This window comes from Cygnus atratus, chromosome 12 (genome assembly GCF_013377495.2).
Source record: "Cygnus atratus isolate AKBS03 ecotype Queensland, Australia chromosome 12, CAtr_DNAZoo_HiC_assembly, whole genome shotgun sequence".
Taxonomy (NCBI): domain Eukaryota; kingdom Metazoa; phylum Chordata; class Aves; order Anseriformes; family Anatidae; genus Cygnus; species Cygnus atratus.
Window position 1 is genome coordinate 4381529 of NC_066373.1, and position 15254 is coordinate 4396782.

General features: G+C 36.6%; 1 protein-coding gene across 13 annotated transcripts in view; it reads right to left on the reverse strand.

The window, feature by feature from the left end:
• CDH13 (cadherin 13) overlaps positions 1-15254 on the reverse strand; it is a 477794-nt gene that overhangs the window by 284118 nt on the left and 178422 nt on the right. For 9 of the 13 annotated variants that reach the window (XM_035543527.2, XM_035543525.2, XM_035543522.2 and 6 more), the window contains exon 4: positions 2554-2670. The exons of the other annotated variants lie outside the window; for them this stretch is intronic. In XM_035543527.2, coding sequence (XP_035399420.1) covers positions 2554-2670 — 117 coding nt within the window. The remainder of the gene's footprint in view (positions 1-2553; positions 2671-15254) is intronic. 13 annotated transcript variants of the gene reach the window in all.

The window sequence follows — 15254 nt, forward strand, 5'->3', positions numbered from 1 at the left end:
CATGGCTCACAGGGATTTGAGCAGGAACCCCCATCACAGTGGAGCTCAGAAGGACATTGCTCACTGCTTTGGACAGATGGGGTGAGCCCCTGAGGTGTGAGAATCTCTGCCATTCCCTTCACAGCAAGCCTACACAAGTCCTCAGCCCTGACTGCTGGCAATTACATGACAAAAGTATGCTCCAGAATGTGCTTTTTCTTCTCCTTCATTTTTTAAATTCTATCATAACATGCAAATTAGCCTAGTTAGAAGCTTGGGATCAGCATTCTCTTTTAGTTTTCTCTTCCTCCAAGCACTATAGAAACCACAGCTACAAAATATGTCTGCAATGTCCCCTTCACAGTGCTTACAACAGAACAGAGAGACAGAAAAGTTCAGGAGAAATTCATACACATCAGTAGCTATAATTCATCAGTCCATGCAATGCCTTGTTGAGGCTTCTAATGATAAGCCCCAAAATAATGTGGAAGAGGGAAGTAATTGTGATTCTTTTGCCTCACAGAAGGGTGCAGAATTCTTGTAAATTCATGAAGCTACATACAATTCACAATAAACATCTAAAGTAAAATGAGAAAGATAATCAACCTTTTCTGCAAGTTGTGTCTGAAACGAGTACATGAATTGGGTGTCTAAGGTTCTCTAGAGTAGTACAGACTTCATCGTGTAGCTTATAGAAGCAATTATTTTAGGTCTTTATTTTCAGCATTGACTTCTACTGAATTTTTTATTTAAGGAACAATAGACTGTCTTTCCTACCATCAGTATGTCTGAGGCTCTAAACCTTTTTATTTATGCTTTATTAAGCATTCAGTTGCAAATTACTGCAGTTGACCTAGAATGTTTTATTCCCTTATTTTAAATATCTCTAAAAGTTTTGTCTCACTCATCCCTTATTCACTCTATGTTACTCCTTGCAACAGACTATAGCCAAAATAGTCATCTAGATAGCTAAATTGGAAATATACTGGGGAAAAAAAAAAAGCATATTTAAAGACTTTTTAAATTGATGACAGCTCAAAGTATTTCAAGGTGCTGATCATTTGCAGTTCCTATAATTTAAACATCAGTTGAGAATAGGTGTCTCAGGGCCTTTGAAAAACAGACTGCCAGATGCTTTTATGCTTCTGCGTTTGTACCTCATCTACCGCATCTAATTTGTGATCCCCAACTAGCATTTCAAGAATGATAACAAATCAAGACGACAAGATGCTAGGAATACATTTAAGTACAAACAATATCAGATTCATCTCATTCTGTTTAAGGAACCTCAATTACTAGGACTATCATCCTAAACTACTAATAAAAATACTTAATGGAGGCAATTCTAGCGAGCAACTCAGACCACTTGAGATCTAAAACTTTAAAGTAATCACAGGCAGTAGGGGAAGAAGGAGAATGAAGGGGAAAATAATAAGAAAAATAAAAAAGACTGCAGATCTGTGTATAAGTAACCTTCTAATTCTCTCACTCCTTTAAAACTGTGCAACAGAAATCTTAAAAATTAACTATTTATCACTAGTATATTAAACAACAATATTTACTAAGTTATTGATCATTAATTCTCAAAACTCTGAAACATGAAATGAAAAGTGGAGAAATAGCTTTAAATAAATTACTTGGAGAGAAAGGGGAGAAAAAATCTTCAGAGATTATTCTTTCTTTGTACTGAATGGAAAACAATCTTTCCTAATTATTCAAGTATCTGATTAGGTACCAGCTAGGAAGATTATACATTCTAGAGTAAAATTCTGCCCTCGATCTGTGCATATAGCTCTAGTGATCCCACTGGTGGGAATTACGAACATAATCTACAGCTGTATAGGCCATTACGCCATTGTCGCACCTACTAAAATCAGAGCAATGCATAGGATTCCTGTTTCAAAATTGCCCATGTGCAAAATATATTCATATAATTACAACTTATGTTGCCTAAGTAGCCATTTTAATAGATATTTTTATTTCAATTTGAATGATTTTGTATTCTAGCTGTATATCTGAAGTTCTGGAAAAGAGGTTGTTGGAACTCTCATTCATATAGCTTCCTGCAGACACAAGAGAAACTTTCCTCTTTTTCAGATCTTTGCAAACAATAAAAAAAAAAATCAAATTGAAAATGTCTGCAAAAACTTGCTTAGTCTTTGGACGCTAGAAATGAATTTAAGGACATGAACTTAGGACATTTTTATATTTAATGCCTTTTGAATTCCTACCAAGTGTTAAGAATAGACACAAGATAATCCACACTGTGCAGTAGGATATTCTTCATGGCGTTTCTGGCCTAAATTTCAGCCCCAGCCTCACACGTAGATACACGGTAACCTCTGTTGCAGATAGCAGTCCCAGTTAATACTTTTTACCAGAATGTATGCAATTAAAGTCTCCCATGAATACAAAGCCATGTTCATCTGTCTACACAATATCCACTCTGTTCAGCTTTAGGCTTCTTAATTTTGTCTGGGATATTACTACCAATGTGACAGGCATCACAACATTTTAAGAGAAATACGTCGATTACTCAATATAAAAAAATGATTCTATTATTTGTTGACTTACCTTGCCAACAGATCTGGGGAACGGTGGTCTTTGATTTTCTGGAATTAATATCGGAGTTGCCAAAATAGCCCTTTTTTGTCTTGGAATTCCAAGGTTGCCTTCTATCTTAAAGATTTCCTAAAAAAGAAAAAGACCAAGTACAACGACTTTCAAAATAGCATGTTATTTCCAATCCCTATATCTTCAGGTAAAATGAACATGAACTACCATGTTCTAAGTTTTATATTATGTGTTTTTCAATGATTAGTGATAACATATCAAACTATTTAAAACTGTTGGTTTATTCCACTTATGACAGTAACAGTGGACTGGCCGTATTCATTTTGTATTCCTACAGACTAGTTTTAAACTTAAGCAAGTGTGTCTACCATCCTAACAAGAGGACTGCTTTACTCGTAAATCTTAGACAAGGTTTGGCTTACCTCAAATACTTGCATATGACCTTTAAAAAGCCACACTTTAAATGTTTTACATAACTTTTCCATTATCACATTTCAAGTCACCTCTATACTCAGCCACTTCTCAGTCCACACTTTAAGTCAAACAGAACTTACAGGTGATTTGCTGAGACTGTCCCCAGGCTTGTGATCTCTCAAAAAGGACCAAAAACTTGTAAGTTAAAAAGCAATGGGCACCAAAACTCAGTGCAACTTAGAATACCAGACAGTAGGTTTCTTTTACATAGTGAAAACTTCATGCTACTATATCTGAAAGAACAGTAATAGAAGTGGTTTATACACAAGCCTGCTTTTTTTCCATTGCATTTGCTGGGGTATTTAGTTCCAGCTGAGCTTCAGGCAATTCAGCATGTTATGAGCTACAGCAAACTCTTCAGAGTGGCCTCTAGCCCCTGGAAAACTCTGCCCATCACACCTCTGCCTTCCCTCCCCATCATTTCTCTGATCCTCTCGGTGCACAAACTGCAGCTTCCCAGAGGCCATTCTCTTCTTTTTGCTTCATCCTACAGCCTCCGCAAACCTCTTCTCCAAGCACACTCAGCAGCTACCGAGGTCAAAGACAGCCTCTTCCCATCTCCCAGAGCTCTCACCTTGACTCAGGCCCCTTCCTTAAAAAAAAAAAAAAAAAAAGCAGCACCAATTTGTACTGTGTTGGGAATTAATTTTGAAACTGGAAAAGGTTTAGATCACTACAATTTGTTCATGCTGTCATGACAATTTTGCAAAACAAATCATAGGGTGAAAGAAATGTCTAATTTCAATAAGGCAGTTACATCCTACCATACACTTTTCTTTGCTCTCTTAATGCAATAAGTTTTTCAGTCAGTTCTGGAATCCACGTTGTTGTTTTAATAGCTGCTACTTTATAACCTAAGGACAGCTTCATCTCTATGCTATATTTTTATAAAACTGCAAAGATGAATGAGTTTTCTTGATAGCGTGATCTGAACATCAGTCAAGAACTCCACAGGCTGTTCTTCTGCCACCTGCATAGATGCCTTCCATCTAGTGAGTATATCACAGCCAGAACACTGATTTACATCTACTAGCTTTAGTGTGACTTTGCAAATTTGGTGACAAGCAGCATCAAGGGAAACAAGCCTACAACTGTCAGCTTTAGCCACGATAAAGTCAAAGAGCAGTGAGAACCATGCAGAGAATCCCTTCTCACGATTTTGCCAATTTTCATAACCTTTCGAGGCTCACCCTGATTCGGAGTTCCCATCTCTCCCAAAGGCTTTGCCACTTCTCTGCAATCTTTCGGTCTGAAGGTCACTTGTGTCCCTATTTTTGTCCTTCAGAAGAACTTTCCCCAATAAAAATTCATGAGAAAGTTCAAGGCAAAAACATTTGAAGTGTCAAATAAAAAGGAAAGAGCTGAATTCTGTCCAAAGGCAAATGCACAGAGCAGCTTTCAAAATCACTTACGCACTTAAGCACAGCAGTTTGGCTGCCATGTATCTGTGACACTGCAAAGGACAGGAGGAAAAATGACTACCGGTATGTCTGAGAGGGAATCAGTTCCTTAGATCAACTGCAGCAGTGCTAACTGATCACAGTTCTGACTTGTGCTAACTACTACATTGATGGCTGCCCTTCAGCTCACGAAAATGTACAGATAACCTCCCAGATGCATTGTCATTGGAAATGAGTATGACATGTATTTAGATCCTTGTATCATGTTTATACCTACACTAGTTCATAATGTTTTCCCTGTTTCTAAAGAACAGGAAAACAGATTTTGCTTAATGCCAAGCAGCTGGCAACTGATGGCTTTATCCTCAACCAGTATATAAGACAGAAGCCAAGAAATTTGAAAGTATATGTGCATTTAACACCTGATTCAACAGTCAAAACACTGAAAAGATTCCCATTCAAGGGTGGATATTTTGCATACCTAAGCATTTTTACTGAATTCACCTACAATTTCTTAACGAAGCAAATCACAAGGTATACGAAATCACTCCAAAGGAGTTGGTACTTTTGATTCATGTCTTACAATATCAAGCTAGAATTACAGGAGCTTCCTTTTGGCCTTTGACTGGAGTCAAAGTTCTGTCATCTTTGCTGGACTTAGCTCATCAGAGACTACAGCACCTATCACATCTTTCTAGCAGCAATGGCTCCAGACAAGTGCTTCTGTATCTAAAGTCTGGAGCCGTCAGTCTGGAGAGCCCCCACATGTGGGGTTCAGCCAGTGCCCGAATGGCTGTGACAGCTGCGTGCTTCTCCCATCTCCTGCTGCCTTGTGAGACATACAGAAGCTTAAGGCAGGTGTACTTCCAGAAACGTCCACCCATAAGCAAAGGTTTAAAGAAAAAATATATATTGTAATAAATATATGCCTTTCTAAGAAGAGTGCAGCAGAAATAAAAATTCTGTTTCTCTGATTGCAATTAAAAAAAAAAAAAAAAAAGTGGTAGGAGAAAAATCCTACCAGGTTCTTTATTTTCACTGTTTAATTGCCCTGTCAGGCCTGTGATTGCTATGCTGCTTTTTCCTGATTATTATCCAACTATCATTTCGTTGTCCAATTCATGATTTCATAACTAGTTTTTACACTTATTTTTCATTTTATTAAATTCCCTTTCTAGACACAGAATCAGTACTTTTAACAGCAATAGTTCAGAACTCAACAAGGCAACACTGTTCACTGATTCACTGGCAACAAATCTCAATTCCCTATTCAAGTTAAGCAAGCAACAAACAGCCACCTCATTTTTCTAACATTTAGCTTAGTGAAAGGTGTCAGTCTGCCCAACCTGTGATGCCACACAAGTTCAAATTTCTTCAGTTCCCTTGAGAACTCTCCAGCCTGTTGTTTGTTGTTGTTGTTTATTTTGTTTTTTTTTTTTCCTTTTTTTTCTTCCTTTCTTCTCGCAAGGGGTTCTTGGGGTCATTGCACTTCTTGAATATTTGAATGAATGGCCTAGTCACTATCCAGTAGCAGGCACCATTAGTCTTAGCAAAGAAAATTTCATTAGAACTTGTCATGGGAATAAGGTGGCTGAATCCTTATCGATTCATCACAAAAAGGGTTGGAAACATCACAAGAGTGGCAATCTGTAACGCACTATGGTGACCAGAAAAGTGGCCGAGTTTCTTGCCATTTTGTTGTTTTTATATACTAAGCTTGATGGTATTAAATGGGGTCAATCCCAAGTACTACTCCAAAAATAAACAAAAGTAAATGGATGCTCACTGCAAACAAAATTAATCTGAAATGGCAATTGAGATGTGGTATTCAGTGGTGTACCAGTCTTTCTACTAATAAGACTGCATAAGATGAAAGAAAATACAACTGCACGCAGATCACCTTAAAAAATATTTTTATACAGTTCTCAGCTGACATTTCAGACTTGAGCTGCAATACTTATTTAGTGTCTCATAAGTGCATTATAAGTGAATTCTATCATCAGACCATTGTTATTATCAGCAGTATTAACAGCAGTATTAATAGTTAATGATTTCTCAAATACATCAAAAATATTTTCTCATATTTTCAATAATACAAAAAAAGAAAGAAATGTGCTGAACTTTACTTGTAATTCAAAGAACAACTGCTTACAACAAGTAAATCATTAAATCAAATAAAACTGAGAATTGTTAAGGTCAATAGCATATACAGAAACATCTGCTTAAAAATAGTCTGTCCTCAATGCTCATAAATGTCATGCTAAAAAAAATCACACTTTATACTTTAAAAGAACAAATACAACCAAAATCTAGCATGCTAAGGAGATTCAGTTACCTCAGAGCTTCCAGCATGGTCTGATATGACATCCGAGTAATGGAAATTGCTAGGGTAACTTGATTTAACTGGGGGGGAGGTATTTCTACCACTCTGATTGTTACCTAAAGGCAGATCCTTACATGGCCTAGCCCATATACCCTTAACTTCATAGGTGCTTCATAGTCTCAGACTACAGCTTTACTACTGTAGATTCAGTTAGCTGTGCTATATGTATTTTTATAGGATGGAGGTTACTTTATCTTCAGAGGAGTCAAGAATAATAAAATGATTTTTTTTGAAAACATTTGGTAATGTGTAAATCACAACTATTTTAATGCTAATTTGTTCTGATGTATTTTTGTAATGCATATGTGACAAATAATGTAGACTATCGTGGAGACAAATCTGAACTTCTGCTTTGTGAAATGATACATTCCATTGAACCTCTGCAGCATCTTTTGTGGTAGAAAAGCCCTGTCTCTATTCAAGTACAAGTTTAATTTATCTTCACACCTGCCTTATTCTATGTCAGGGAAAAGGTTTTCTAGGATGATAATGGACTGAATGCCATTAACTTTCCTTTCTGTACACATTAACCATAGGAGTTACCTGTTCTGAGAAAAATACAGAACTGGCAATCAAGCATTTATTTATTTATTTCAAATCAACATTCCAGACTTTTTCTTGTCGTCATTTAGTGGGTGTTATTTGCATTTTGAACCATATGTGAATCACCCCCTCTTTCAGAAAATCTCATACTGGTTCCACACTGCTCATTAAATATAATGAGATACCCCTTATACACAAGCAACCAAATAAGCTCTGACTGACTGCATCTGTCAAAAACATTGCAAATATGGGCTTATGGAAAAAGGCAACAGCTGACCTTATGCCTCTGTCTTCACCAAGGTACACTAACAACATATCACTTATCACCATTAAAAATACCCTTCTCCCCACCTCTACTGCGCTTACACCAGTTGCAAAGCAAACAAAGACTACTTTTATAGCATGCCAGAAAAAAATACAAAATGGTCAAAGATGTCCCAAAACCTTCAGCATCTTAAGTAAATGTAACTTAAATAGAGAAAACACTTGCTGATGCATTTGCCAAGGCATCCAGCCTGAAGAAAGTGTCCTATAACAAAACTTTACCTTTGAAAACAGGTGGTAGATTTTTGTTTGCCTGTTTGCTTTGCATTTTGTTTTGCTTTTAATGAAAGTATCACCCATTGAACTAAGATACCAAACTGCTATTGAAAATAGTACTAGACACATGCTGGAGTTCTGAAGCAATTAAAACCTTTCGGAAAACTGATCCTTTTGAGAATTAACCGAAACCACATGGAAAATTTATTGCACAGCATGGACACAAAGTCTTAACTTCCTACTTTTCATATTCCTACCCACTGAGCAGACTCCTTTCTCCACTCATATTGGAAGAACTCATAAGAGCTTCCCTTTAACTCCAGCAAGCTTCAGACATGATGAAAACACCCTAATCTCCAGAGCGAGAAGGAGAAAAAACACATAGAAAACACATCTTGATTCTAAGGCATGATAAATGAATCAAAGATGAACTGTCTTGGGGCACTAGCCTATAAAAGACCACAAAATCTGTACATCAGTAGCAGACAACTGATATAAATACAAATTTGGAACAGGATGAGCAGCCATGAGCAAGATGTTTCATGTTTCAGTACTGGGATATAGGGACAATTCCTAATAAAGAAATTTTAGTTGTCACGAAAAATTAGTCCTATTCATAGCAGAAGTTGTCCCACCTTGGAAAAACAGCTTTCTATCTCTTGCTCCAGGGCAGCAAGCTGTAAGTATGTGGAAGAAAACTAACACATTTTATACCCATGTTCTGGATTGCTCAAATGCTATGAAATTCACTGCATTGTAACAGTGCTGCACAAAAGCAATTTCGTCATACCCTAAAGCAATAATACTGTGTGTTGAAATCATGTATGCCGTTTAATAGATCTAGTGGCTGCAATCCCAGTCCCATATCTGAGTGGGTGCATAAAACACACTTCTTCCTATCCCCTCCAAGCTGTGATTACAGTTCAAACCTTTTCAGTCTTGCTGCCTCAACAAACAACATTTTCAAGCTCTATCACCACATATCCCTTGTTATTGCTCAGTTTCTTCATTATCCCCACTCAACCAACAAAACAACCCATAATCTGATTCAAACATTGATTATTTACCTTGTTATTCTTCTCTAAACTCTGCATGATCCTTCTGTTTTTCCTGAACACCTCCCACAATCCCAAATAACACCCCTCACTTTCTCTCGCTCCAGGTATCAGTGTCGTTCTATGAGTCTTGTTTTTCTTTGGAAAATGTTCATCCTTTAGCATTCATTTTGAATTTGTTTCTTTTGAACCTTGATCATACAACCCTACCCAAATGAAGTTATCTAAAATGTGCATTTTTGTTTAATGGAATGCCTTTTTATTTTATATATACTCTTAGGCCTTTTTCTTCAGCAACATCCTTCTGGGCATTACACCTCCAAAGCTTTCCTATTTCACCTATTTCCTATTTCTTTATCAGATAACCAGTTCCAGTCCCTCACAGAAAGCACATCCAGTATCAAAAGTTCTAAAATCCTTGTAGATTTGGCACAGGTTCTTCAACTCATTCATGGGAAGAAAAGTAATAGCGGCCCCTCATAATGCCCTTTATTTTAACCCGTCTTTCTGATTAGAAGCTGACAAGACATGCATGAAGTACTGCAGCAAAGAATAGATTTATATATGTCATATATCAGCCTGGAGCTGGAGAAATCCCACCATAATACACACTGAACCCAGTTTTCTCCTGCCATTTTTCCTTCCCATAAAATTCGTGGAGGGGAAAATGAACTATTTGGCCCTCGGTCTGCAATTTCACAAAACCCAGAAAAAAAAATCACGAACTGTATGTGGTACAACCATACTTTGTACATTTTAGCAGCTTAAACTCTGCAACTGCAGTCAGTTGGACACACCCAGATCAATCACTTTCTTTGCACAGCACAGATTACATACAGAAGATGTGGTCATGTGTATTGCAAAAATCTGCCAGTTACCTTATGCTGAAAAATAAGAAACCTTTTATTCAGAATCTGAGAGGTCTGTTTCTTCTTGAAGTAATCAAGGACTATTTATCTGGGAGGGAGTTTCAATACTTTTCTTTCCGTTAGTATTGGTACACTCTTGCATGTAATGTAATGCTGCAATGCCCACAGCAATTTCTTCCTCCTCTCCATTAGATCAGGTCTGTATTGACTACTAGCAAAAATAATATATGAGATTGCAGTGCAGGAATGAATTATGTTGAGATCATAGATCTGCACAACAAATCTCAAAAAAAGCCTGGATATATTCTATTTGACTTTACTATGCATGCATGGTGCTCTACAAAGCTGGCATTCTTGTGCTTTCCAATACAGGAGCTGCCAGACTGACAAATGGAGTCGTAGTCTGTGATGAAGACAAAATGCCCACTTAGATCCAAGCTAAGGCAAAACTCCTCATTCACCAAACTAGATTTGAAATTTGGTCGAAATGTTAGTACATTAATCCACTTCACAGCTTTGTCCAGCTACTCAGACCAAATTAATTAACAGGCATTAACTGAGTGCAAAGAGCCAAAATGGTAGTGTATTAATCCACTTCACAATTTGGGTTGTATTTTTATTCTTCAATACAAACGAATTAACAGACAGTAAGTGTCCAATATCAGAAGCTTAATTCTGTACTGTGATACAAGTAAGAGACTGTGGTGTAGTGTCTTTTAGACACTTCTTACTCACTGAGTGGTACTAGTGTTGGAACAGTACCCGACACTGACTGCAGTTATCAGAGACAAAAATACAAGACCTGAACAACTCCTGTGTTCTTTGTTCCCACCATATGATTAAATTCACAGGCATGATTAAATTCACAGGACAATGCCCATACTTCAGGAAAAACAAAACAAAACAACAACAACAAAAAACACCACTCAAATGGCAGGAGTTACAGTTTATTGAAATTTGCAGTTGTTTTTTGTTTTTGTTTTTGTTCTGGATTATAACAGCTGAAACTAAAGTCAAGTGCAGCTTTACAATACATGAGATGTGACGTTGATAGTGCAATACCATATATCATTCAAATTCATATGTTTGGATCTGAGCATTTTGCCCTAACAACCTGCAGCCATAGTAGCATAAAAATATTTATATTCCCTCCTTCATACCTGCTGACTTTTAACTACGTGTCTCCATAGGATAAGAACAGTCACCACCTACACAAACACCAAGTAAACAGGTCTTATTGAAGTTTCCTGGCCAAGAGGAGACAGATCCAACCTTCATTACAGCCTGCATGCCATCTGTTCTGCAACTTCGTTGCTACTCCTACTGCCTTGTTTTTGTAGGGTTGACTGTGGGTTACCTGCTGTGGGTTTCTGGTCAGTGGGACACAGCATCCAAGAACATTAAAAATAAATAATACTCTCAAAAGTGTTAGAGCAGGGTGAGAACACTCCATAGCCTTTTATCAACTACAGAAGAGTGACTGAATAGGGACAGACAGTCCATTGGTCAAAGTAATCACAGGGAACAGAGAAGATATATAGAATCAGCATTTTCAGTTTTAACGGTTGCCTCCAGAGACTTTCCAGTGGATCACATTATTTTAGCAATTACACCCCACAGATCTAAAAACTCCATTCAGATCTCAACTTCTAATCCAGTGTCTTTCTGAGAAAGGATGCATTCATAAGCCTGAGCACTGGCCAAAACAGAATATTATACATCTAATGTCTACTTTGCTTGCAAACATTTTGTTCATATTTCATATTTGTTCAGTCTTATCAAATAAGTTCTACTTTTATCTAACACAACATCTTCTTCCAAAAGCAGTGAAGTCATTCAATGAGACCTGTGATGTCTGCCTCCTTTGCTGACATACTGGAATCTAAACAGAAGAATTCTAGAATTAAAAACCTGAGTACTCACAGCTTGAGCTAAATCAGCAAAATCTCTCTACTCCTCATAATTATCCATCATGCAGCTAGCCCCAGAAGAATCTTGAATGGGCTGTATTTAAATAGCACTATGAATTCATAAAATAAATTCTTCAGTTCTTGTCACACATGCCAAGTACAAACGTCCTACTTTAAAAAGTGACTGAAAACCCATTGTGTACATCAGATTATGCACAGCATGTTGCATTTATAAAGTGCAGAGTTTCCAAGGAATGTAAAAAAATTACTAATTCTACTCTGTGTTATTCAACTTTCTCTGCACCATTCCCTTTGGTATGTGAATGTAGCACTACAGCAAAATCAAACTATCAGCTTAGTGCTTAAGGTTCTGATTGCTATTTCCTGAACATTTCAAAGTGGAGTGAAACACAATATCAGAGTCTCTCAACTTAAAATAGCTTTATTTCGCTGAATTTATCTAATAGAGGTTAATAAATTACAGCATTCATAATTTGATACATTTTTGGCCCTGTCTCAGTTTACAAACTGTCCACTAACAGACCTTGAAATCTGTGAATAAATACATTATCTACCATGATATGCAAGTTTCTCAGATGAGTAATTTTTGATCTTCAGATTGCTCAGGCAGTTGCTTGGAAACATTTGTCTGTATTAGATACACAAGCCATGTGGTATTATTTTTCTTTTCAGATTGGAGGGCTTCTGTGAATAAGCAACAGAGCATGAAATACAAATTTCATGATATAAAATTCAAAACTTGCTTTTGGCAAGTATTTGATTTATTACATTTACAGCACAAGATGAAAACAAAAAGGTTATCTCAGTGATCTGAAAGACTTGACAGGACAAATAATGTCTGTGCCACTTGGAAAACTAGTGACATAGAATGCAAAAGCAAAAAACATAAGCATTAAAAATAAAGGAAGAGCAAGAATCAGTGGAGAGAGTGGCCTAGGGATCTTACTTGGCTAAGACATCATTCACAGAAACATGAAGAAAATAAAGAGCAAGTTGAAAGTTTGGAAGAGTCTTGCTGTAGTATCAGGTATAACCTATACAGTAATTCCTCTACTAGTTATCTACATAGAAATTATTAATTTATCTTCTATTGATCAGTACTTTACAGGGATTAGTATTTTCTCTCCTAAGTTGAAGTACAGATAGTTGTTATTTGCCTTTTTCTGAGCTTTGAGCAAAGAAAGAGAAACAAGAAGTCCTGCTCGTATTGCTCATAACAACCGGGCCTCATTCAATAATGCTGAAAAAGTATTTCCTGGTATTTCATTGTAGATTGTATACAAACTTAATAGATTTTTTAATTTTTTTTTTTTCTGCTAACGTGATCAGTATGAGAAGCAATGAAATTCACACCTTTTTGTTTTTGTATTTGCCTAAGTGTTTCTGCTCCAGTAGCAATGACTCCTATTCTCTTCTGGAAGAAGTGATTTATAAAAGCAAAATCATTCATTCAAAACTAAATATAGATTTTTTCTAGCAGAGGCTGGTTCTTGCCATTGGAGAGAACCAAATATGGTGAAACTATGTTACTGAGCACACTCTCAGACTACCTCAGGCTACTGCTGCAAACCATAAAGCCTACATTCAAAATATAGCCAAAGTTGCAAAGACCAAACATAATAAACCCTGAAGGAGAAAAGACAATTAAAGCAATGGAGAGAAACTTAGAAAACAACAGTAATTATTATTATTTCAGTAAATATTTAAACCCAAGCTGCGAGGACTGATGGACAATCAACCTGTTTGCAAAGAAGAAAATATATCTGAGTTTTTGCCAGATTTTATAATGTCACAGTGGAAGATAAAGGTGGCGTGGTTTTTAGTAACACTTGTGATAGCCAAGGTCTCATCTCACTGCCAATTAGGCAAAGACAGACAAAATTCCCGGTACTCTCCATCAAGCCAGCAGCTCTGCAGGACGCCAATGCCAGTGAGCGCCAAAGGAAGCAAGTGTGCCTAACAGCTGAAGCCTGACATCAGTGCAAAATATTTGTGCCACCCGTGATTTAAAACAGGCTTAGTTTTGGGTGGACTGTGCCTAACCCATGATTAAGTTCAAATCCTTCTGCTAGCAGAAACAGCACTGGGTGAATGCGAAATATGTATGCACAGCCGCTGCTTATTGTTTAACAGCCTATCTCATAAATCCAAGTAAAGGCATTCCACAAAAACAGCCAGAAGTGTTGTCACTCTGTCAGCATTTCTCTCCATATTCAGCTGAATGCCAGTGTTATTAATGAAGTATTAAAATACTGAATATGAATTTGATTAGAAAACAAAGGTATGAATTTTGATTTTAGGAAAAACAACCTCTTCAATAAACCCAAATTTCTCCACCACATGCATTCAATTGTGTAAAAACTTACAAATCCTTTAAATAAGAGTTAGTTTTCACTTTTTTCTCCTGCCTTTCTCTAACATGCATTTCAGTCAGATCATATTCATTCATTTTCAATAGTATATTGCTCCCTTCATAGCTGCATACAGAAACTTGGTGTAAGGAGTATGAACTTATAAATTGCCATCCTTTGCCTGTCTTTTAAATAAGGCAGAAGAAGAAAGAAAGAAAAGAACCAACATCCTGAGCTAAGATTAAAAGCTGCATTCATATTAAAGAATGGTGTCTTTTTACCATTGAAACTGAAGCTGTAGATTATTTTGAGCTGATAAAGTACTACAGTGGGCAAAGAACTTTCTTATAATGAACACTGCTGTAAAACAATTTATCTGCAAGAAAGGAAACAAGTTTGCATAATCCATTTATGGTTGGTTCGGCTTTAGCGGAATTTGTTATATAAATATATCTTACCCTGGGGAATTGTTTTGCCAAAATAACTAATGAAAGCATTTGAAAAACTTAACACTGATAATTAATAGGATTTTTCAGTATCACAATGGACAATGACATCCTCCTATGTAAATTAACTGTCTCACCAGTGAGGAGACAAAAACTTGGCAGACTCTACCAGCCAAATACATCAGAAAATGAAAAATGAATTAACTTAGCACTTACAAAAATGCTAAGTAGATTATATGTTTTAACTGATCATCAAAAGGTGTTTTATAGTACTTTCTTCACAAACATTCCATGTTTGTGTCTCAGTAATTATCACTTTAGAAATCTTAATTAATAGTTCATCAATTGTTCAGCTGGCATTTCTAATATTCTGCTATCATGCTGGAGTGTTTGACTAAACATAATCAAGTATCATTATGTTGTTACACACTTTGCTAGCAATCAGAAGTTATGTTTTAAGTTTAGGTGTCGATATTAAATCATCAAGAAAGATTACCACAGGTAACTCTCTCACAATCTCATCAGCAATGCCTTGCCAACTACAAACCTGTAGAGACTTAAAATTTACAGTGAACCTTACCTGCTTTTGTGGTCACATAATTATTTTTATTATGCTTTGTGGCAATGTTGGCTGCCAAAAAAGGTTGTCCTAAAATCCCAGTGTGACAAAAATCAATTTTCAGATGCAAATGAGGGTGCCACAGGTGAC